Below are 25048 nucleotides of genomic sequence, written 5' to 3'. Positions count from 1 at the left end.
CAAAGTTTGACCTGGTTGAACTTTCAATGCGCGATCAGCGGACGGACATTTTTGCACTCAGAGCCGGAAAACGGTCTTAAAAATGTGCTCAGTGAATCTGAGGGTTTTGAACGCGGAAGTCCAAAACGCTTCTGATGCGTATTTATGTGAACCTTTTATTGAAAGTGGTGGTATGAACACTTGTGCCGATGTGGACTCCAGCCTTTGTGCCGGACTCTGTGAGTACGGAATCGGTCTGTGGATGAGCGGTTGTTTCCTCAGAGGACTTTCATGGCGTCTGCTGATGGTTGAAACTGAAGGAACGAAGAAACAGAGTCACATCCTGTTGTGTTTATTGACAGCAGCCTCCATGCAGAACAAGGAAACAGGAAACCCGCACAGCCATGTGTGCTACTCAGAGCTCAGCTCTGTTTTCACACCACAGACACCAGGACACATATCCCACAATGCACCGGGGCAGAGGACACCTGCACCCACGTGTCAGAATGAAAATTATATAATAAAGTTCATTCAGTGTGTTTACAATCGTTTCATAGAAAAGTGACATCGTTCACGTCCAGAAGAACCCGGTTCTGGTTCCGGTTCCAGTCGTGAAACAGCGACATGAAGAGGTAGACGAGCCGACTAGAAAAATAGAGATGTGGTACAAACATGGCGGTCAAATATAAAGCTATGTACAGAAAAATATCACCACGACATTCTGACAGTCACTGTTTCTTCACGACGTCATGCAGAAACGTCAATATGTTACAGGAAGTCCCTCTTCAGCTGGACGGACCGCCCCTTAGGCTCCGCCCACAGCAGGTGAGGGCGCTCCAGAGCACCGCAGAGGCCACACCCGAGCCTCCCAGGCAGGTGTGACATGCATGCACCTGTGGCGTCAGGCTGAAACGTCCTCTCTGACGTCATCAAATTGACGGTTCAACTCTCAAAGGCTCCGACCCGCGCGCGTTTAGACACCAGTGGAGTTCAGAGCCAGGGAGTAGGCGGCCATCATCTGCGCGCGCAGCTGCTGCTTCACGTGCACGCGCCCGTGCCTCTTCCTCTCGTCGCTACGCGCAAACCTCTTCCCGCACACGTCGCAGGAGAACGGCTTCTCCCCCGTGTGCGTGCGCGTGTGCGTGGTCAGGTGGTCGCTGCGGCTGAAGCTGCGCGCGCAGATCGTGCACTGGAAGGGCTTCTGGCCGGTGTGGATGCGCACGTGCCTGTTGAGCTCGTCCGAGCGCGAGAAGCGGCGCTCGCAGCCCTGCACGGAGCACGGGAACGGCTTCACCTTCAGCCCGTTCCGGGCGGGGGCCCTCCGACCCCCGCGGGCAGGCTTGGCGGGGGGCCCTGCGTGCACGCTGCTGATGTTGACCATCGGGAACGCACCCTGCAGAAGGGACGACAGCATGTGCGCATCCAGGGTGGAGGGGGCGCAGAAGAGGTCGCCCCCGCCCGACACGAGCTCCGTCTTGACTGCCGGCCTGCTGATGACGTAGGCGCCGGGATCCCCCCCGGCCCCCCCTAGGCTCCGCAGCCAGTCCTCCAGCCCCAGCGGCTCCTGCTTGACCTCGCAGGCCAGCCGGGGGTCGGCCTGCCCCCCCTCCGAGCTCAGCAGAGACTCGATCATGTCCGCCACGTCCGCCAGCGGCGGCAGGGAGTCCGCGGGGCCCGGTACCGCTGCCGCGGGGCCGCCGCAGCAGCTGGGAGCCAAAGACTCGCTCTTCACGGTAGCAGGAAGGGAGGCGGGGGCGGGGGGCCCCTGAGGGGCCGAGTCCTGGGGGGCCACGGTGACGGCGGGGGAATAAAGCGGGGGGGCGGTGCATGAGGGGGCGGCCTTCTGCTGCTGCTCCATCTCGGTGCAGATCCCAACGATCTCCGTGATCATGTTGAGGATGGCGTCCGCGGTGCTGCTCAGGCCCGCCGCCGGTACCGGCTCCGGATCGGTGAAGAAGCTGCCGGTGTAGCTGAAGGACGGGGAGAGCGTGTCCGAGGAGCACTCGCTGAAGTCTGAGAAGAAGTCTGAGTCGGAGGCGTCGGTTCCCGGAGAAACGACTGAGGAGAGAGAGAGGGGGGGGGGGGTGTTATTGTGATTGCATAACACGCGCTCACAGCCCACGCGGGGGAAATCAATCAAATGCCTCTGCAGCGCGCGCGCCCGCAGCTGATGCTCCAACTCACCTTGGCTAAACGGGGACCCCACGTCCGAGTCCGCTACGTCGCTGGGGCTCGAACCCACGCTGTCCACCCAGGCGCTGCAGGCGTCCTCAAACTCTGACATGAAGCTGTCGTCGCGCTCCAGAAGCATTGCTTTGTGTCGGTGTGAGTGTGCACAACAGAACCGGGCTTCCCCGCTGATGGATGTCTGTAAGGGCGGTTCTGATCCGGAGCTGGTTCCGTTAGTCCACACGCTGATGCTGAGGATGCTGAGCTGCCTCCGAACACGGCGCCTTTTATACTCTCCGTCTCCAAGGTAACTCCCGTCCTGCTCTCATTGGTCCACGGCGGAGCGAGGGATTCCCCCCGCCGCGAGCTTCGTAGCTGCCCAAACATGGACTGCATCCGGCCGTGACGGCGGGAACCCCCCCTTGCCTTAAAAGGACAGGCGGCAGACCGACGTCGGTGCCAGGAGAACGGGGTTTCCTTCACTGCGGCAACAGACCGGCAGAGGGAGGTTACACAACCGAGAGATGGAGGGGGAGGATGAGAGGATGGAGGGGGGTGGGTGGATGAAAGGATGGATGAGGGATGGATGGATGGGTGATGGATGGATGCTGCGGAAGACTTTGTTTTTGACGCATTTCTGGCTGAATTTTGCCCTGAGTTCAGTCTTGCAGGCTGATGCAGCAGCTCAGGTGGAGCAGGTCTGACTCCTCCACCCGTGACCTGCTGGTCTGACCATGAAGGCTGCAGGGCGGAGCACAGGAACCTCCAGACCCGCTTCAGCACCGCGGACAGCTCCACAGTGCTGCAGAGGGGGTGGAGAGACTCTGGGGGCGAACGCGGAGAGAGAGTTCCCACATTCCTGCACTGCAACATGCAGCCGCTGTGATCCTGTCGCCATGGAGACGGAGGAGATCCAGGGCAGGGGTTACGTAAACGCAGCGCTTCTCCCCTGAACGAACCAAAGCGCAGGAACAAAGTGTGGCTGCTGACCGTAGCGTCCAGCCGCCTGTCTGTGGTCCAGAGGTTCAAACACAGGGGGTCTGGTGATGCCCCTGCAGATGAAGATGATGATGATGATGATCCAGGTTTCTCCTGTAGGAAGGTTTCTGTCCCAGATCTTGGCTCTGAAATTCTTCTCCTAACCGTCTCACACATGTGCCTGTGAAGGATTCAAACCTCTGAGATTCTTCATCCTCATGTCTCCTTGCGGTTGGTCGTCTTCTTATCTTCCTCATGTTCTCCATGTTCCTCATATTTCTCACTCCAACAGGTGAGATCTTTTCCAGTTGGTGTGTGTCAGTGTGGATGCAACTGGAGGTAAACATCAAACCCGGTTCTCCTGGACCTGGACTGGACTTCACCAGCAGAAGAGGGCGGGACCAGCTGACGGCGAGCTCTCAGCACGCTTCACTCAGAAATCTCAGGTTGTTCTTTTGGTTTGGATTCCATCTGTGATCCTTTTGGAAGACGTTCCACCTCGGGTCCATTCTCACACTGAGCCATCATGAAATCCCCCCCCCCCCCCCCCACACCACCACCAAATAATGTCACCATGGCAACAAGGCAAACTATAAAGGAATCAAACTCAGAAATAATCATTTCCCCCCAAAACCAGAGTCCTCAGGTGAGCAGGACGCCATCTTGATAATTGTTTTAGTAAAAGACACTAAAACCAAACATGCTCCCCTATCATGACACTGCCTCTACCATGCCTTACTTCAGCCGACGCTTGAGGTAATTTTGGATTGTTTTGGTCTCAACATGTGTCCCTGTCCTCAGTCCTTGACCTCTGTCCCTGACCTCAATCCCTGACCTATGTCCCTGACCTCAGTCCATGACCTCTGTCCCTGACTTCAGTCCCTGACCTCAATCCTTGACCTCAGTCCTTGACCTCAGTCCTTGACCTCTGTCCCTGACCTCAGTCCCTGACCTCAATCCTTGACCTCAGTCCTTGACCTCAGTCCTTGACCTCTGTCCCTGACCTCAGTCCCTGACCTCAATCCTTGACCTCAGTCCCTGACCTCAGTCCCTGACCTCAATCCTTGACCTCAGTCCTTGACCTCAGTCCTTGACCCTCCTTCTGATTTGGTTGTTTTTATGACAAGGTGATGTTTATTGCTTGTCACAGACCAGTTTCTGGTTGAAATCCTGTTTTTCTCTTACGGTTAAAGTCGTTTGTTGGTGCAGCCTGTCGATGCTGCAGGGAGTCTGCAGCTTTTCCTCTGAAACCACAGCTGCTCCCCCTCCCCCGCTGCTCGCGCTCCCAAACTGACGATGAAATGACCAACAGGCTGCCGCCGCCGGCGGGAGCACACGGCCGACCGAGCTGTGATGAGAGCGACGACGCAAAAGCCAGAACGGCTGCTCCCATGGACGTGTGAAGAGACTAAATCCAGACAGAGGGGGAGGAATGAGCGAGGGGGGAGTCAGAGAGACGGTTGCCATGGCGCTGTGCTCCCCCCACCTGTTACAAACTAGAGGCGGAGACGGCGAAGCGTTCCTGGCATCAGAGGCCGCTCGGCCTTCAGATCTGCAGCGGCTGACTCAGACCTGCACAGCTGACGGCGCCGTTCTGCCAGTCGCCATCAGGAGGCCAACAGAACTCTGCAGCTCAGAACCAGACCGGACATCCAGCCAGAGTCCCACCGGACCACCTCCAGAGGCACCGGCAGTCCACCGAACACCTGCCAGAACAGACCAGAACGGTCCTGAAGCCAGGAAGAAAACCCGAATCCAAACCTGGTTCCAAACCCAAACCAGACTCTGAGGAACAGAACCAAACCGTCCAGAACAGAACCGACACCAGAGTCAAATTCAACCCAAACCGACCTGGAACGTCTGCAGAAACCCAGAGTCCGCCCAGATCCAGACCAAGATCCAGATACCCGCTTTATGTCCAAAGTTCAAAGCCAGAGAAACTCGAGGAACTAAACTTTATTGAGACGGCGTCTGTGAACAAACTTTAAGACTGTTTAAATAAAGAACAAATCTGAACATCAGAAATGTCAGAATCCAGAGAACTCCAAACCGACGGAAAACCAGGAACAGGAAACACAAGGAGCCAAAGGTCAAAGGGTTCAAGCCACAACATAACAAAACCCGCCTCCAAAACCAGGAACTCAAGACCGACAGAGCAGAACTGATGGGTCCAAAGGAGGGTCCGGAACCAAAAAAAAGAAAAAGGTTGACATCAAACACCGCCCCCCCCCCCAAAAAAACAGCAAATTCTGGTTCTGAAAAGACCTGTTCTTCATGAGCCGTCAGCAGAACTCCAGTTTCTAGCTCCTAAAGTTCTGTTTTTGTCTCCACAGACGGACCAGAACCACAGCTGATCCTCTGAAGGAGATATGGACTCAAACGTTTCTGTGACTCCGTAAAAGCAGAAATAAAGTGACAGGAGGAGAAACGGCTGCTCCTCCTGCTGCTCCTCCTGCTGTCTGGACCTCCGGGTGATTCTGCCCGAATGAACCAGAACCAGCAGAACTCTTTCTCTGTGTTGCATCACAGGTTTGGACGAAAACAAGCTGCAGCTGCGTCTGCTTCCAGGTTGCCGTGGAAACCGGCCTGATAACACCAAGGTTTCTGTCGGAGCAGATAAACACGTTCACGGCCTCCGGCCCCTTCAAGGTCTCTGCCCGCCACATTAAAGGCGGGACTCCTCTCCGCCTCCTCTTTCTCCCCCGTCTCTCTGCAGCCATGCTCTCCTTTCTCCTCTCCTATGTCTCCACCGTTTCTCCACCCGTCCTCCTCGTCTTCATCGTCCTCGTGGTCGCGCTCGTCTTCCTGAGCTATGACAGGCGCCGTGGTGAACGTCCGTCCTCTCTTCCACCAGCCCGGAGCTCCATCCCCTGCCTTCCTCAGCTCCCCATCCTGGGCAGCCTCCCCTGGCTGGGAGGAGGCCTCCCGCCTCACCTCCTCTTCACCAAGCTGGCTCACAGGTGAGGAAGAGTTCGGCAGAGTTCTGATTCTGAAGCCTCAAAAGTCTTCATGTCTGGGAATCAGAGGAGCTAAAGCGAGGAGGTCAGAGGTCAGATCTGGAGCTGTAAAGCCAAAAGGGGGCGTGAGCCGGATGAGGTTCTGATGAAGCCGACTTTGGTCCAGATGAGGTTTGACCCAGAACTTCTGTTTGTAGCGACACCGTTCCGTTTCTCCTGAAGGTTAAATGAACTTCAGCAGGAAGACCAGAACTGTTCTGTGTTTAACAGAACTCGTGTTTTTACACTAAGACCCGTCTCAATCGGGTTTCAGGAACGGGTCGGGAACCGGCCACAGAAGTCCAAAAACCCACAAAGCATCAGAAGACCATGAACGCCTCCTTCTCATGAGGAGGCTCCTCCAGATGATCCAGAACCTTCTGGCTGATGCTTGTAGGGTGGCTGGGTCTGGACTAAGTCCTGGTTTCCTTCTGGAGAGATTTTAGAATAAAAGAGTTTCTGTTTGAAGGACAAAGTGACGCTAGAACGATCTAGAACGTCTGTTTTGGGTTTGGAAACAGAAGATAACATCTACTGGTTATTATGCACTGATGGAGATTATAAACATGATTTAAAATTTAAAAAAACTAAAATTAAGTTTGTTTGTTTGTGTTTGAAAAGAGTGAGAATGTTCACAGGAACCAACTGAAGTTTAATCAATATTTACGTAATAATTGTTAACAAATAAGAGGTTTAGTTAATAATTAATGTGTCTCATTAGTGAGATTCAACAAGTTAATTACTAATTAGAGTTCAAAAAGATGCTAAAATAGAAGAGGAGGTCAGCTAACTTCCGGATTGAAGCCCTGTAAAAAAACTTTTTTTTTTTTTAAACTGCTCTTTACATAAGTGACCACTAGGTGGCTCATAACGCAAGCCTGTCATTCCTCTTGACATTTGTGACAAAAACCGCCGTTTACCCCAGAGAGGAAGATCCTCACATTGTGGTTCTACGCTGGGTGAGTCCAACAGTCCAGGAGTTTGCTCCTGACCACAGAGATGAGAAACGGTTGGAGTTCACCAGGTGAATGTTCGACCTTCTCTGGTCACGTTTTGGGACAGACCATCTAAAGGAACCTGAGTCACATGTCAGTTTCTTCAGCGTCTTCTGGAAGATTTTCATTTTCCTATAAAACCAACAAACGAAGTTTCCATCCTGAAGGTACGGATCTCTGTTCGGGCTGTTCCTCGGTCCGCACTACACCGTGGTGGTGAACAGCCATCAACACGCCAAAGAGGTCCTGCTGCAGAGGGGGCGGGACTTTGCTGGACGGCCGAGCATGGTGAGACATGCGGTCAAAGAGAGCGAGAGAGACATTAAACAAATGAACTGGTTAAAAAAAACATGTTTTCTGATTTTGATCGCTAATTTTTCTAAAAATGTTTACAGAATTGTCAAAAATGAAGTGAAAACATGTTTTTGAAGTTTCTTTAGTTATTTTGAGTTTTTCTGATTATTTTTAGACATTCAGGACGTTCAGAGGACTGTTTATTCTTCAGAAACTCTTTATTCTTTCAAACATTAAAGAAACCTTAAGGGAGATGGATTACTACATTTTCTGTTTTACTCTTTCCTGCCTACGTAGGTCGGAAAGTCATAGAAGCGAATGTATTAAGTGTTAAAGGGCTAAGTTTTGCAAATCTTTATTTATTATACACCTGATGCGTTTCCTCTTTGGTTTGTGTTTCTCTTTAACACAAACACGTTTCTTAACATCACATGATTTTGTTCAGAACAATTCATGTTATTATTCATTCAAAAAAGGAATCTTAAAACCAGAGATGAGCCAACAACAGGACGTTGAGTCCAAGACTCTACGCTACCTTAGAGCAATGCGCTAATGCTAATGATGTTGCGTTTTCCCCTTCCTAACCCTTCTTACTCAGGTAACCACGGAGCTGCTAACCAGAGGAGGCAAAGACATCGCATTTTCAGACTACTCTCCTCTCTGGAAGCTTCACCGCCGTCTGGTCCACAACTCCTTCACTCTGTTTGGGGAAGGAACCAGCCGACTGCAGGACGTCGGTACTCCAGCAGTTCAACTGTTCATCCAAACATGACCCTTTAACCCTAAATATGACCGTCTAACCCCAAACCTGACCCTCTAACCCTAAACCTGACCCTCTAACCCCAGAACTGACCCTCTAACCCTAAACGTGACCCTCTAACCCCAAACCTGACCATCCAACCCTAAACCTGACCCTCTAACCCTAAACATGACCCTTTAACCCTAAACATGACCCTCTAAACCTAAACATGACCGTCTAACCCTAAACATGACCCTCTAAACTTAAACATGACCCTTTAACCCTAAACATGACCCTCTAACCCTAAACATGACCGTCTAACCCTAAACCTGACCCTCTAAACCTAAACCTGACCCTCTAACCCTAAACCTGACCCTCTAACCCTAAACATGACCCTCTAACCCTAAACATGACCCTCTAACCCTAAACCTGACACTTTAACCCTAAACATGACCCTCTAACCCTAAACATGACCCTCTAACCCTAAACATGACCCTCTAACCCTAAACCTGACCCTTTAACCCTAAACATGACCCTCTAAACCTAAACCTGACCGTCTAACCCTAAACATGACCCTCTAACCCTAAACATGACCCTCTATCCCTAAATATGACCGTCTAACCCTAAACATGACCGTCTAACCCTAAACATGACCCTCTAAACCTAAACATGACCCTTTAATCCTAAACATGACCCTCTAACCCTAAACATGCCCCTCTAACCCTAAACATAACCCTCTAACCCTAAACATGACCCTCTAACCCTAAACATGACCCTCTAAACCAAAACCTGACCGTCTAACCCTAAACATGACCCTCTAACCCTAAACATGACCCTCTAACCCAAACCTGACACGGATGGTCAGTTATTCAGTTATAAGAGATTTTAAATCTCAATGAGTTTTTTTCCCTGTTAAATAAAAGTGTAATAAAAATTATTCCTCAAAAGAATAGATCAGATTTAGAAAATCTTTAACAGCTGAAGCTAGTTAACCACTTGCAGTTTCTGTTTCACCAAACAACAGGTGGCGCCGTCACACCACTGAAGGCGTTTTAACAGCCGATGAGAAGATAAATTCTAGTCTGATAGTTGAATGTTCAGCCGCACAGCAGATGGCCAACACGTTTTTTCTGCTGCTGCATTTCGGACGTTTTCAGTAACAACAGTACTCTACCGATACTCCAAATACTTCAGCTGTGGATTTTCTTCTGTTGTTTCTGTTAAAATATTCATCAGCATTTTAACAAAAACACGTTTCCTCTGGCAGTGTTTTCTGCCGTTGACAGTTTGTGCTCCGAGCTGATGTCCAACGGCTCCCGAGGCTTCGATCCGTCTGCTGCCGTCACCAGGGCTGTGACTAACGTGGTGTGCACGCTGGTGTTCAGCAGCACCTATCGCCACGGCGACGCAGAGCTGCAGGAAGTGATCAGCTACAACAACGGCATCGTGGAGACCATCGCCAGAGGAGGACTGGTGGACATCTACCCCTGGATGAAGGTAACCGGTGCTGCAGGTCAAATCCAGACTGATTGGAATCCGATAGGAGGACGTGGTCCTGAGGTCACGAGTCCTCAGAAGTGGGAGGGGCCAGTATTTGTTCAAGTGAGTCATAAATCACAAAGGTTTTTAGTCTGATGAGCTTCCTGATCTGGACCCCTCTTGAACAAACCTCATAACAGCCTTTGAGTAAAATTATCTGTGGCTGTTTGAGAAAAAAATCTTTTGAGGAACTTCTCTCCATTTTTCAGAGCCTGAGAACAGAAGTTGTTCTTTCTAGAACTTCAAAACAAATGAAAGCCACGAGTGGCGTTGTATGGCCTCGAGACGCCATCTGGCCCCGTTAATACTGCCTCCATCTTACCTGCCCTCATCAGCTGAACAGCTGCTACACGCTTCCCCTTCTGCCCCTGCCACCCTGTCAGAAAGCAGATGACCCCCCCTTACATCGATGTGTTCTCCCCACCATGACAAAGGTGGATAAAGGTGGAAAGATTTCATGTAATCCATGGACACCAGTGAAGATCACAAATCATTGAAGAAAAAAGGTTCAAAGCTCTGTCTAGTGGGTCTAAATGACCCAACTCCAAATGTCAAAGTGCCTAGGATAGCACAAGGGTTAATCAGAACCGTAGCAACAGTTCTCCTCCGGTCCATCCGGTTGGTGATCACAGCATCCAAAGACTGGTCCTCTCAGAGAAGCTCAGCTCCTTCATGAAGGCATTTCCGTCACTCAGGTCTTCCCTAACTCCTCCCTCCGGAAGCTGAAGGAGTGCATCGCCGTCAGAGACCGGCTGCTGACCCGGAAACTGGAGGAACACAAGGTAACCTGAGAACGAGGCCGGCCAGCAGAGGGCAGCAGCTGCCCCTGTGGACCAAAGTCTTCCTTCCAGCACTGGTGAAAGCTGAACCTGCTGGGGTCTGATTATGGGACCAGAAGAACTTCCCAGAAGTTCAGAGTCTCCTTCAGAGTTTGGACGTTACTCTTTCCCTGTGGTGCATTTCAGGCGTCCTTGGCTGAAGGTGATCCTTCCGACCTCCTGGATGCCTTGCTAAAGGGAAAGAAGGGTGGTCCAAAGTCACATGGTTTGGAAGGGGAGGGGATAACGGACGACCACGTCCTGATGACGGCGGCGGAGGCTTTTGGAGCCGGAGTGGAAACAACGTCCACCACGCTGCTGTGGATTCTGGCCTATCTGCTGCACCACCCAGAGGTAAAGTCAGACAGCAGCCCACCTGCTGGGATGGAAGGTCCGATCCCAGGTTCCACCTCGGCCCTTTTGGTTCTTGCCCCGTTGCAGGTCCAGCAGCGCGTGCAGAAGGAGCTGGATGAGAACGTGGGCGCCGACCGCGCCGCAAACCTGTCCGACCGAGGTCACCTGCCGTACCTGGACTGTGTGATCAACGAGGGAATGAGGATCCGGCCGGTCAGCCCCGTGCTGATCCCCCACACCGCCATGACGGACAGCAGGTAGACCTGAGCCGCTGACGGAACCAGAGGAACCTTCACATGTAAACAAGCTAATAGATGGAAAACCAGAACCATGCATGACGTAATCCTGGCTCAGTTATTGATACCGTTGACCTTTACGAAACACATAAAGAAAACCAATTTCAGGTGTCAGAAGAAGAGGATCAACCTTCAATAAACACATTGTAGGACGGATTCTAGAGAAGATCTTCAGTTTCAGGTTTATTTCAGACCAAAACGTTTTTGAGTAACCCTTGTGCTATCCTAGGCACTTTAACATTGGGAGGTGGGTCATCTAGACCCACTAGACAGTGCTCTGAACCTTTTTTCTTCAATGATTTGTGATCTTCACTGGTGTCCATGGATTACATGAAATCTTTCCACCTTTATCCACCTTTGTCATGGTAGGGAGAACACGTCAATGGAAGGGGGGGTCATCTTAGATAGTAGAAGGGTTAAACGTTTATTCCACCATTAAGTTTTCTGTGTTTGTAGATCCCAAAAAGGAAAATAAAGACACAAAATATCATGATTAGAATTTAACAGGTACTGATTTAAAAACTAATATAACATCATAGGATTGCTTGCAGCAGCTATTGACTGTACCTCAGAACTGGACTGAGTGGCCCCTCCCCCATGGCATTCCAAACAGGAAGTACCCCCAAAATCCTATAGACCTCCATAGAGAAATGAACAGCTGTTCCTCAGTCATTCTATTGGTCATAAGAAACGATTTGGCTCTGATACCTTTTTGTAAAACATTTTCTTGATAATCCTCATTGTTTAAAGTTATATTTCTATTGTATTTTTAGTTATAAACTGTCCAATCAGATGCCTTAATAAAAGTGGGTGGAGCCTACTTTTCAATGTCCAATGTTCAAAAGTTTGATTGACAGATTTGGTGTAGCCCACTTTCAAGTGGTAGGCATGCGGCCTTCCAACAAGCTCTCTCCTGATTGGTGAGTGGTTGCCATAGAAACGTTGTCTCAGACTGACTGGGACCAATCACTGCTAACTGACGTCGTCTGGTTCCAACATGGCATGGCACAAGAAATGGCGACTGGATTGAGTTCACAGACACGTCTGATGATTTCAACCCAAACCTCTCCCTCCCCTGCAGCATTGGAGGTCACGCGGTGCGGCGTGGGACCCGGGTTTTGGTGAACATGTGGTCGATCCACCATGACCCCCAAAACTGGGACAAACCGGATCTGTTCCAACCAGGTAAAACACTGCATAAATAAACAGGACTGGGGGTTTTAACGGATTACATCTGCGTGGATAGTTACTTCAGCACAATAAATAATTATATAAATTTGTAAACCAGTTTTTCAGGTTCTTCAGGTGACCTCAGGTAACCCCACCTGTCATGTCTTTTCCTGCTCTTCCAGAACGTTTCCTTGACGACCAGGGCAATCGCGCCACACCTTCTTGCTTTATGCCGTTTGGAGCGGGACCTCGTGTCTGTGTTGGCGAATCATTGGCCAGAATGGAGCTTTTCCTTTTCCTGTCGTCTCTGCTTCAACGAATGAGCTTCAGGCTCCCTGAAGGGGCTCCGCCCCCTAACCTGCAGGGCCGTTTGGGCGTGGTCTTGCAGCCAATGCCTTATGAGGTTGTGGTCATTCCAAGGCCGGGGTGGGAGGGCGGGGCAAGATGAAAGAAGGGGAGGGACTAAAGATGTTACTGGAAGAGCTAGCGATGCTGCTAGCCGTAGCAGTACAGGAAGTTTTTAACACTCAATGAGTTCAAAGGACCTTTACGTTCATAAGTAGCTGCTTTTAAAGGTGATTTGTGAGTTACTGACATGTTGGAATCAGTCCATGCTTTGTTGTCCTCTTCTTACCAGTGCGGTTCTAATAAACGCGGTTCTGCTGGACAAAGACAGACGGAGGTTTCAGACGCAACAGTTTTATTCATTATAATTGTACACACTTTTAGAACAGGCTGGTTTAGTTAGGTCACACGCACACATGTCCACACACACAAACTAACCATTAATTCAGTAACACTAAGAACTCTCCTTGCTGTGAACGTCTCTTCTGTTCCCCGTCCGCTGACGGACAGCAGAAGAGCGGCGTCCTGAAGACAGAGGGAAGGACTACTACCATAGAAAGAAGATGTGGACGCTTGAGGAACACATTCTGTCAAACACCAGCAGAACTTGAAGCCTCAACGAACACGAAAAAGGTTGTTAAAAACGGTTTTATTCTCGACTGAAGTCACATTTAAGGAGCAGCAGGTTGGATCTGAGGGCTAGTCTTTTTAACGTTTCTACTGTTGGAGTTTAGGGCATTCGCCCTCTAACACCACGGCTCTATTGGCGTTCTCTGAACTACCATAACTCTTCACCCGTTTACCAATTATGGTGATTCCACCGGATTCTGAAATGAAAAAAGGCAGTTTTGCGCTGATACGCAACACCTCACAGTAGTGACGTGTTTACACATCGATCAGCTGATCGTGATCCTGCACGTCAGAATCCCTTTGAATTACATTCATCGCGTAAACGGTCCAGAGTTACGGTAGTTCGAGAGCGTGTTATTTTGCCGTCGCCGGTGACAGCGTCGGTCTTAAAGGGTCAACGTTGGGCATAAATTTGAATCTACCTGGAACCCAACGGCTTAAAGGCTGAACAACCGCCGATTTTCTTTCTTTAAATGGAAAAAATAAGTGATCATTTGAGACAGACTTGGGACAACCACTTTGTCAGAACTTTGATGGTAAAACCCCCTTTTTTTTTAACACGTTGTTTATAAAGTTTCAGGAGATTTTCATGGTTTTTCCCAAAGTAATCCCTGCTGTTCCTCCAAACTGATTCCAAATTTCTCTGATTTAGTCGTCATAAATCAGGAATTTTAGTCAATTCATTCAAGAGTGTTGTACTCTGTAGAGCTGAAGTGTTTCTGGTTTCAGGAAGTGCAAGCGTCATAAAACACGCAGTGAACATCCAACTGTTTCTCAGATTTAGGACGGACCGTCTTCATGTCCTCCTGCTGAATGCCAGTCGTTTTCATTTTTCCAAATATCAACAACATAATGAATGTTTTCATCAGTTTTCTGTTTCTACGGAGAACCTGAACCTGTAAATTTGACTCCAGTCGATGCTCAACTCTTCAGATAGATAGTGTGTTGTTAAATGTTGTGACATTTGACAGAAAGTAAAACCCTTTAAACAAATGAGACATAAAGACCAGATTTCACAAAGTCACACAGGTCTGAAACCGGTTTCTAGAACGTTCTCCAAACACCAAAACCGACATCCCTGTCTGCAAGGGTCTTGGCTTTGGAGAGCTTTACCAAACTTATGTCATGGTAAGAATCCCATCCCTCTGAATAGAACTGTTCCTTCCCAGAACTTTCCCGGTTCTTCAGGAAACCTGAGACAAATCTTTCTCCCCGGCAGTGATTTCAGTTCTGTGTAACGTTTGGAAACCTGGTCCACACAGAACTTAGAGAACATTTCACCCATCATGAAGCTCAAAGCCTACACTCACACAGAAGGCTCAAACTAATGCTAAGTAGTAACAGTTGTCAAGTAGAAATGGCACTCAGAAACCATGGAGATATTTAACTCTATTAGTTCAGGTAAACAAAAAACACCACCAACCACAACATCGACTACAACAGTAACAGCTCGTCGTCACCCTAAAGTTTCCCGGAGAGGTTCCTTGTGAGAACTTTGTCCTCAGTCCACTTCCACATCCAGTGGAACCACCAAACAAATGTGCTTGAACTCGCAGAAGTCAAAGACAGACGGGTTCTTTTTCATCCAAGCATGAATTCATTCCAGTTTTATTCCAGCAGGACGTCAGAGGAGGAAACTGTCTCTTCCAACATGTCCTCTGTGTCAAAGGTCTTGATGAAGCCTCAGTCTGGTTCATGTCTTGGGTTCCTTTGTGAAAAAGGTTCAACGTGAACTTGTGACGTATGCAGCATGGTCACAGGGTGTAAGAATCAGTCGGACTCCCATGATGTCGTCAGTGGAGACCATATAGAACCGCGGCTCCAGAGTCTTTACTCGCAGAGCCGATGTTTTCTCCATCAGGCATTTGTGATGCTTTCTAGTGAACCAATGAAAAGAAAGGCCAACAAGAGGTCTTTTGTGCACTCGAGACGATTTCCTATTTCAGTTTGGGAGCCAGTCAACCACTTACAGACGTCGCAATTCTAAACACGTCCAAAGAGTCGCAAATGTCTGACGGCGTATCAGATGTAAAAACCGGTAATTCAGACAACTTCAATCTGACGCTAAAAACTTGTATCGTGCACATCTGAGATGAACCAGCAAGCAGCAAGAAGCCATTGCATCCCAGACGGATGTTCCAAAGACTGTTAGCTGCCCATAGCAACACTAGCCTACATGTAGCTATGCTAAGCTCAGCTTAAGCGAAACGCATGTTTGTGACTTCAGCAACATTTCAAAGATGGCTGTAAATGTGCTTTTTTTGGGTTCGGATTCCACCAGGAAGTGCTCCTTCCTGACCTAAAACCGGTTCTCCTGTTCCGTATACAAATAAAAACCAGGATCTAGCGAAAGGAGACCTCCAGAAAGCAGACTGTAAACACTGATTGCACTTATTTACCAATTCTTACAAGTAATAACCCATTCTAACCGCACAATGACAAACTGCTGGTTTGGTTCTGAAGCCTAAACTGAGTTAGACTTTACTCAACTAAACAAAACTCTGTAAAGTTATTGTCCCTTTTTTTGTTTGAGTTTGATGCAACTTTAGATTCAGATTCCATCGTAGTTGACTCTAAATCAATGACATAATCAACATTGATCTCATTCTGTCGTAAAATAATGACCAGAACGTCAGGAGCAACTTTTGCAGGAATTATTTTTGTGGGAGTTTTGTGGAACGGTTATTGTCATGAGTTGTACTGCAGGATCAAAAGAAAATAGAGGGAATTTGACAGGACAAATGTACTAAATGAAAACCAAAGGGCCATTGTTTAGACAAAGGCTGTGGTGTCTGCCATACATGGTGTCATTTGACCTCTGCGTACCTCTACACCAAAGAGAGGACGGTGACGTGTTGCGTCTCGACTCTGTTTGGAGCTTTGTGTTTGTCTAAAAGCTCCTATTGTTGCATTTATCTGTAGGAGTTTTTCTGTCGAGAGGCCGGCGGATCCGTCCATCTCAAAGGCAGAATCAAACCGAAGAGGACAAGGCTGTGGATGAGCGGACTAATTCTGCTCTGCTGACAGACGTGTCCGTCAAAACTGACTGAATCAGTCTGTCAGTCAGCCAGTCTGAATCACCCGCCTACGTCTATCGGCAGATCCTAGGAAAACTTCCAAACCTCCGTCATCAACCAAATGCTATTTACGGACGGCAGCGTGTCAACAGACGACAGAAACTGTCATATCGCCAATTCTAGAGGTTCAAGCTACTTTTACTTTGTGCCATGAGGAAACCTTCGGGCGATGATGGTTTAAAACCGTCATGGTTTGAGGGTCAACGTGGTTTACTGGAATAGATTCTGGGTCTGATTTCACAAAGTAACAGAGAGTGGAGGTCAGTCCTACTGTTTGATCTTCAGTTCATGAACCCTGGTTGTGACAAGAGTAGATGCCTCCAGTCCCGGTGAACTCGGTACAACAACCCATCAACCATCAGGGCTGGTGATTCCACATCAACAGTCTGTGCAGACCCACATCCTGCCGAACCATTTCAAAAACCCTTCCAGTCTGAAGGACTAGAGGCCACATTCAGTTGTTCCTGTCGGTCACGCCGTCTCCATGACGATGACAACTTTTCCGCCATCGGTGGTGGTTGATGTGGGGGTGGCGGCCGCACACAGTGTTAACGCATCCGCTGGGCTCATCTGGCCTCTGGCAGGACAGTCCACGCTGTCATGGACATCACTGCTTCCGCCTTCTCCTCTCCGCCCCTCCTCCTTCTTCTCCCCCTCTTCTTCCTCTTCCTCTTCATCGTCGTCCTCCTCCTCCACTCGACAACGGCACACCTCGATCCCAGAATCCCCGGTGAGTCTCCGATGTCTGTACTGGCTCTCGTCTGCTCCCATGTCCTCATCTTCTTCCTCGTTGGTGCCTCTCTCGTCGTGCTCCTCTTCATCGTTATCGAAGCTGGGGGGCCCGGGTTCAAAGACATCCACGCAGGGCGAGAAGACTGTCTGCTTAGGGGGGGACTGAGTAGCACGTGGTGAAGGTGAGAGGGAGGACGCCCTATTAGACTGGTTCAGGGAGGTCAGGGGGTCCAAGAGTAAAGTCGGAGCTGGGAGGGAGGCAGGAGAACGAGGAGAAGACGGAGAGAGGACTGCAAGAGGCGACTGAGATGTACCAAACGAGGTCTCAGACTCGATGGTTATGGCCGGACAGGAGGAGGACAGGAACGAAGGTTCGGGACAGGCTGAAACCGGAGCGGACACAAGACTTGATTTTAGTGTTGGTCCTGATCCAGAATAAGACCTCAAACCAGCTTCTGAAGGCAATGGTGGGACTGGAGCCACCTCTGGTGGTTCAGCTGGGACCACAGACAGTCCTGAATGGTCCAAAACTACAGTCGAGTCTCTGTGAGATCCAGAACCTGCATCTGGGCCTGAGCGTTGATACGAGCCTGGGCTTGAATTAACCAAACCAGACCCAGATGAGAGTTCTGGGCTCTGGCTGTCAGTGGTTGGTGATCCGTTTACTGGTTCAAAACCCGGAGTGATATGCAAATGTGTTGGTTTGGAAATAAGAATGGGTTTAATAAAAGAACATGCGACAGGCTGTGGGTTTGAGTCCTGGCCAAAGTTAGTTGGTTCTGGATCTGAAGGGCGAGGCAATGGTGGGTCTTGCTCATGGGAGAGTTTTGTAGGCGTGTTTACCATTAAAGAGCCACAGGCTTGGTCTGGACTCGCTAGGCTGGCACTGACCGTTTTGAAGGCCAAAGTTCTTCCTGTGTCATTTGTTGGAACCGAGGTTGGGCTACAGGGAGCACTGGCTGGATGGAAAGTTCTGGTTAAGGTGAGGTTCTCCAGGGCTCGGCCACCTCTATTGCCGTCACAGGAGCTATCTGTTGGGGCGATGCCGTCTACGCTGATGATCTGGATGGATGGGAGAGCTGCTTCTGGAATGCTAGAACAAGAGAACGTACTCGAGCTACCAGCAATGACCGGGGACCTCAGGGCGATGTCAAGCTGTTGCATCGTGGGAGATGTAGTTCCTATGGGAAGGGCTAACTCTGGACCAGGTGAAGGCAAAAGCTGAGGGGAGGCCGTCCTGGTGACAACCGCCACAGTAACAGTCTTGAGAGGAGGCGGGGACTTCTTGGCTTGTGGTTCCTCGGCGCCGGCGGCCTCCGGGTCTCTGAGGCCTGCAGTGGCAGTACCCGAGGAGGCAAAGGGAACCTCGTTTTCCCCCAAGCAGCTCACGGCTGCCGCAATGGTCTCCATGGTGACATCAAGGGTGATGGGCGCGGCCTCACTGGGCGTGGAGGCGTGGCTTGTGTCTGTCTCATAGGTGACTGGTGCTGACAGAGAAGAGCTGCATGGAGAGGAGGGGCAACAGGAGTCGCAGGAACAGCTGGAGCTGCAAGAAGGACGAACAGGACTGGATTAAGGTTGGTTGAAGGGAACTTCAGGCCTACCAGCAGTGAAAGAGGAACAGCATCACAGACGGTCCTCTGACCCCAGAGAGTTACTGGCTCCACCCCCGTGGCGCCGTTGGTCAGACCCGGTTACCTGTTGTCAGAGCTGAGGGAGGAGGGGCCGTCGCTCAGCGGCCGGTGCAGCAGCGGGTCGTGCTGCGTCAGCAGATGGGGGTCGGCAGCCCGTGGCGGCTGAGGGTACCGTGGCGTGGTAAACACAGAGCTGTAGGGAGGAGGAGGGGTTGAAGGCTGGGCCGCCACCTCCTCATAGGACGGCAGCTTCAGAGACGCCAGGAAGCCTGAAAGTGGGAGCAGAGGTTCAGCGTCTCATGACGAAGGTCTGAAACCAGGTTGTGGGGTTTCCCCAGGGGCAGATTTTCATATATGATAGAATTTACCCAGAGCCTTTTTAGAACATCGGATTTCTGCTTTATTTGATTGAAATCTTTCAGCATTTTCAAATGTTTTACATTTCTCTCACTTCTTTGGTTTGTTTTCGTTGTAATTTATGAATTGATCGTGTTTGCTTCTTTTACTATGAAGGGTCAAACGCTGCAGTTTCCTGATTTAAATTGAAGGGTCATTTCGCCTTCATGTTTTCCAGCTGTTGATGGTTCAAAGAAGGGACTTGGGGTCTCCCCGGTGTTGGTGGGGGTCATTCTGACCCTGTGGACAGTCTCTGTGGAGGTTAAGACGCTCCAGTGTCGGGTTCACAGAGGAAGTTACGCCTCTGAAGGTCAAACCCAAAGACGACCCATATTTGGTCGCTTCCTCTGAACAACATGCGTGTGAATGAAAGGAGGGTGGTCACGTGACTCACTGAGGTCCAGCATGGAGGACGGGAAGGAGTTGGCTCCATGGTAGGCCAGCAGGCTGATCTCCCTCTGTCGCTGCTGCTGCTGGACCCGTAGTTTGGCCCGGCGGTGTCGATACGCGCAGCAGCAGCTAAACAGGATCAGGACGGTCCAGAGCAGCCAGAACCCTGAACACAGACGCGCCAAGGTCACCAGAGACCGGCTTTAGCACCGGAAATGCTACAGGTTTTCACAGGCAACAGCAAAACAGCACACGCTCTTTGAACGACTGCAACTCTTCAACCGTTTACTCAGTGAGTAAACAGTTCAAAAGTCACGATAATTCAAAGACGGTTAACGCTGGAGTCAAAGGTCATACAATCTGCTAATATTTTCACTTTTCAACATAAAACATGGATTTAAGCTTTTCTGACAACAGTTTGAAGGAAAATGTATCCCAACTAAAAGTCACAAACATAAAAAATATTTAATTACCCTCAAAATGTGATGACAAACCCAAACAAAAGGCAGCATTGAATGCTAGCTGTTAGCATCAGGCTAACTGTTGAACTTCTCATGGTGACATTTATTTTACTGGTCGACATGAAGAAACATTTGAAACCGAATCTGTAAATAATAAATACAAAACTGACCAAAAGTAAATTAGGATTACTCTTTCAAGGAGAGAAACTACAAAGTAATCCAATGGATCACTGTTTGATCACCTTGAATGAAAAAACGTCAAAGTATTACAGATAATTATTCCAGTAAACCAGTTATCATACTCGTGTTGGCTTTGAAGGGCAAAACCTACAAAGTAATCCACTGGATAATGGGAGTATAACCCACTGGATTACTGATTATTCCACTAGAGTAATCCAGTAGATTAGTCTAGTCCAGAGGTCAGCAAGGGTCGATTCTAAATGTTCTGTGTGTCATCACCAACTAGAATGTCAACTTCAATACAAAGAAATAATCAAACATTTAGAAATATTTATGAAATCTTATTTCATTCACTGACAGCAGGTCGGAAAGATTTAATCAGATTTTAGCTTTAAATTAAAAAAGAGTGATTTCATCAAAATATTTGCACAAAGAAAATAGATCAAAGTAGAAATAGTATTGCAGCAATTTGTGATAAAACGAACTGCATTTGTGGTTTGTTGTACCTACAGGACCGGATCCGTCAGAACCAAATACCATCAATATTTCTAAGAACTTCAACCACTAACATGAAAATCAGTGCATTTTGGTTTATTCCTCTTTAGATTCATTATGAGACAGAGCCTGAGGAAGTTCATGTAAGTTCATTCTGAGATGGTGCTTTTATTGCATGAAACATTCAATGTTTGGGCTTTTTCCTTAGTTTGCTAATTATAGTCATGTTCCACAGTTGGACGGGTCATTCTTTATGTTTCACTCCCAATAGTTGGAGCGCTGATCAGCTGTAGTTTTAGTTTAGAACTTGGACACGATGCAGAATAGATTTGTCAGAACGGAAAGAAAGTCTGTTTACTCTGACCTGGCTTGGTGTTTAGTCAACAAACTGAACGTATAACTCCATAAAGTTCTACGTTTCCTCCACCTGTCATCTCACGGCAACACTTCCAAAAGGACAGAATCAATATGTTTGCATTTCTCTGAAGCAAACATAGTTTTTTTCTCCGGTGCACGTTCATGAAAATCACTCGTTCACGAGAAAAATGGCAGTTTTTATAAAAGTGGGTGGAGTCACAGTAACGGCGCTGTGTGATTGGACCCTTAACTTATGATGCCACAGGGGAAAATAAGATCATTGTGAGAAGAAAGACCCAAACAGATCCAGTGTGTGTTGTTGTCGCACCCCAGGCTCCAGGCTAGCGACCTCTGGACTAGTGGATTACCCCACCGGAGTAATCCACTACTTTGAAATGGTAAAAAGTTTAGAATAAAGGTTCTAAACTCACACCACAGTTCGTAGTAGTAGGTGCAGCAGCCGGTCTCTCCGCAGCAGTGTCCCGTCTCGCACAGGTATTCTCCGTTAGCGTTGGTCCCAGGGCAGTACCGCGGTCTCCCCAGCAGGGGCAGGCTACCACCGGAGTGGTACTCCATTGCACCCCTGCTCCACCCACAGTCAACGCCAAGCCACCGCTGTCAGCTAGCCGCGAGCTGCTAACCAGCAGTGAGCTGCTGAACGTCCAAATCGCAGTCCAGCTACATCTTTGCTCTTTGAGTCCAGTGTTCAGCTCCGAGGAATTTAGTTGATCCGCTATCAGTTAGCCGCTAACAACGAGGAGCTCAGAAGAAAAAAAACGGGTTAGCTACATTTTCAGCAGTTAGCCTGCCAGTGCTTCAATCCCTTTTTAGGGCAACAGACTGCAAGTCATCAGGCTGTGGCCTCTGGAGGGACTCGAACCGTCGGACAGGTCTGAGCAAGTGAAGCAGAAGGAGGACTGGTTGGTGGGAGGAGATGAGGGTCAGAAGGAGGTCCTGGAGAGACACAGGGAGAGGGGACAATGGTTGATTGAGAAGCAACAAGGCGGCGTGTGACACACAAACCTCCACAGGACTGTTTAATATGCATCACTGCAGCAAGTCCAGCCGCAGCAGCAACAATGCAGCCGCTCTGTCCGCCGCTCACACACACATTCACGCCTAGAGACACACACGGGGACCGTAGACACGGTCCAGGCCCAGAGACCGAGTCCTGTCCTTCACATCTGCTGGAAGGCAGCGAAGACGTTTCCTCTTCACACAGTTTACTAAAACCTCCAAACTCGGGTTTCCCGCCTGAAGATTCGACGCTGGAGTCGTATGATTGGCTCACAGCGAACCTGCAGCCCTCAGGCAAACGTCCACCTGGCGAGCAGTTTTAGCGTGATCCTTCAGTCAATCAAAGAGAGATGTTTACTAAAGCTGTAACTCAGGGGGGACAGAGATGTGGGACGTCCACTAGTGTCTCGGAAGCTGATCCAGAACATTTACAGAACAGCTGACTTCATCTAAACCTCCTCAGATCTGTAATCTGATCTAGAACCAACAGCCAACATCCAGACGCGTGTCCTGCAGTCTGCAGCACGGGGGCGTCTGACCTTTGACAACAATCCATGCAGTAATAACCTGCGTTTTATTCTGAAAGGACGGGCTTCAACCGCCAGTGTCGTCCAAGTGACCCTGCAGAGGCCAACGCAGACGAACTGTAACCATCGCATGGAAATGTGCAACAACGGCTGAAGGATTCTGAAACTTCATCTAAGATTCTCAAGAGAACCCGGGTCCATCTGTGTCCACACTGAAGCGGACCGTACCAGAGTCCATCTGTGTCCACACTGAAGTGGACCGTACCAGAGTCCATCTGTGTCCACACTGAAGCGGACCGTACCAGAGTCCATCTTTGTCCACACTGAAGTGGACCGTACCAAAGTCCATCTGTGTCCACACTGAAGCGGACCGTACCAGAGTCCATCTGTGTCCACACTGAAGCGGACCGTACCAGAGTCCATCTGTGTCCACACTGAAGTGGACCGTACCAAAGTCCATCTGTGTCCACACTGAAGCGGACCGAACCAAAGTCCATCTGTGTCCACACTGAAGCGGACCGAACCAAAGTCCATCTGTGTCCACACTGAAGTGGACCGTACCAAAGTCCATCTGTGTCCACACTGAAGTGGACCGTACCAAAGTCCATCTGTGTCCACACTGAAGTGGACCGTACCAGAGTTCATCTGCAGGAGAACAGAAACCCTCTTTGGTCCAAACCAGAGTTCAGCTGAGCTATCTCACCTGCAGAACCAAGAGGACCATCAAACTAGAACCAGACCAGAACCATACCTGGATCAGATCAGAACCAGAGCATAACCAGACCTGGATCTGATCTAGTCTGGAGTGTTTCTGCTTAGGCTGCATATAAACCGAAACCTGTCTTGATTCTGCTTTTCAGACTGAAGTTTTTCAGTAAAGTCAGTCCCTGAAAACAGGAACCTGGAAGTGAACGCGCCTGCAGGCACCCAATGTTGATATATAAATCAATGCGTGCACGCGCGCGCACACACACCTCTGCAGAGTTTGGGAAACGGTGTTGATCTGAGCGAGTTTCTGCCTGCTGCAATGCTGCACGCGCACACGCACACCGGGAGCCACAGCCTGGCGGTCCGTGAAGGTGGCACGCGCAGGTACACCGAGGCCAACGTCTCCAATCCAAACACGCGCATTAACAGGTTCCTTCAGAGCGAGTAGCGCGCGCACGGAGGCGCGTGCGGACACAGCAGCGCTCAGAGCCTTCGGGCCCGCAGACGGAGCCGCTTCCCCGCTGACAAACACAGCCGCCGTTACCGTACCGGTCCGGGACCCGTCGGTCCTCCGCGCGCCTCATCGCCTCGGGCGTCAGTGCGGTCACGGCTGCAGTCCAGCGGCGTCGGCCTCGCGCCCGGCCCCCGCCTCCTTGCGCTCCTTCATCTGTGCGACCCTCCGACAGCCCCGCCGCCATCAGCGACAGCGGCACGTTAAGCCCGCGCGGCACCAGGCAGCGCACTTCCGCCTCCGTCTGTCTGTGATTTCAAAATAAAAGTCTGATATAATTCACAATGTTTTGCTGTTTAGTTTAATAAGCCAGAAGTGTTTGGTTTTAAACCTGTTTGGTTTTAGCTGACTATTGTGTTTATCTTACTCTACTTTACTCTGACATCTATTGGAGAAACACTAAGCATGTGAAAAAGTTATTGCTTTACAACACTTCATTATGAATATGTGACAGGCAAGAATTCTTGCTTCATTCTCATTAAAAATAATCATTTTAGTAATAATGAAATACAACATTGTTTTTCAAAACCACATTTTTTTACAGCTGAGGCCAAACCACAGCTGTTGACTGGACATGGTTGATCTTTACCTCCTCTTTTCCCAGAGACCTTTTCTGTCCTGAAACAGCTGCTTTATGTGTTGCTAGGAAGAAAACTGGAAGCTAATGTGTGTTTAATTGTTCTGTGCAAAGATATAATGACTTTCAAACCTGTCCAGACCCAGACCGATGTCAGAAAGCTCTTTAACTGTTTAAGTACAAAATGTTTGGAAACTGTCATCAGGAAGCATTTACAGCAAATATTTCAAAACATATACTGAGTTTCTTTGTTATGCAGTTCTTAACGATATCTAATTTCTATTTTTCCCCATTGTTTCTGTTATAAGTAAAAGTTTTTAATGTTGGCACTATTACCTATAAGACACTAAAAAGAGCTTTTAAATGACAGGTTGTTCAGCGTATATGCCGCCTTTGCCCAACAGTACTTAAGATAGGCTCCAGCAACACTATTGTTCTCATTTGAATTGGAAAAAAAATTATACAACACAAATTAGCCCCAACAGACATGATTACATATGAGACCTGTAGAATTAAAGGAAAATAAACAGTAGACATTTAGACATTTTAATTTTTTTAAATAAGTGTTGTATTCCTTACTCTAAAACAACATTATAAAGTTTTGTGTAGATCCTCTAAAATTCTGTCAGATCACAAGTTCTTAATGACTGAATTATTACCACTGTATTAACTAATGCAATCATT

General features: G+C 49.1%; 3 protein-coding genes across 7 annotated transcripts; 1 reads left to right on the top strand and 2 right to left on the bottom strand.

Annotated features, from left to right (window-relative positions):
* Positions 1-310: 310 nt before the first annotated feature.
* LOC101157090 (early growth response protein 4-like) lies at positions 311-2660 on the bottom strand. Its single transcript, XM_023948848.1, has 2 exons — positions 2164-2660; positions 311-2037 (listed from the first exon to the last, which is right to left on the bottom strand). The coding sequence occupies exons 1-2, from the start codon at positions 2288-2290 to the stop codon at positions 953-955; spliced, it is 1212 nt and encodes a 403-aa protein (XP_023804616.1). The 5' UTR covers positions 2291-2660; the 3' UTR covers positions 311-952.
* cyp17a2 (steroid 17-alpha-hydroxylase/17,20 lyase-like) lies at positions 2344-13002 on the top strand. Of its 5 annotated transcripts, none has more exons than XM_023965771.1 (11): positions 2344-2455; positions 3419-3572; positions 5460-6086; positions 7285-7405; positions 8010-8148; positions 9418-9647; positions 10385-10471; positions 10655-10861; positions 10949-11118; positions 12239-12342; positions 12510-13002. In XM_023965771.1, exons 3-11 carry the CDS (start codon positions 5845-5847, stop codon positions 12773-12775), a joined length of 1566 nt encoding a protein of 521 aa, XP_023821539.1. In that variant the 5' UTR covers positions 2344-2455; positions 3419-3572; positions 5460-5844; the 3' UTR covers positions 12776-13002. The 5 variants fall into 5 exon arrangements, with proteins under 5 accessions (XP_023821539.1, XP_023821538.1, XP_023821540.1 ...); XM_023965770.1 differs by lacking the exon at positions 2344-2455 and adding an exon at positions 2766-3357 and having other exon boundaries at positions 3435-3572; XM_023965772.1 differs by lacking the exon at positions 2344-2455 and having other exon boundaries at positions 2766-3572; positions 5460-5726; positions 5843-6086.
* Positions 13003-13010: 8 nt separating this feature from the next.
* Positions 13011-24008, bottom strand: LOC101156851 (proline-rich protein 36). The gene is made up of 5 exons (XM_023948847.1): positions 23826-24008; positions 21456-21978; positions 19536-19697; positions 18810-19014; positions 13011-18657 (listed from the first exon to the last, which is right to left on the bottom strand). Exons 2-5 carry the CDS (start codon positions 21598-21600, stop codon positions 16851-16853), a joined length of 2319 nt encoding a protein of 772 aa, XP_023804615.1. The 5' UTR covers positions 21601-21978; positions 23826-24008; the 3' UTR covers positions 13011-16850.
* Positions 24009-25048: the final 1040 nt, after the last annotated feature.

The sequence above is a fragment of the Oryzias latipes genome, chromosome 18 (assembly GCF_002234675.1).
Source record: "Oryzias latipes chromosome 18, ASM223467v1".
NCBI classification, from domain to species: Eukaryota; Metazoa; Chordata; class Actinopteri; order Beloniformes; family Adrianichthyidae; genus Oryzias; species Oryzias latipes.
This window is presented reverse-complemented; position numbering and strand designations above follow the sequence as displayed.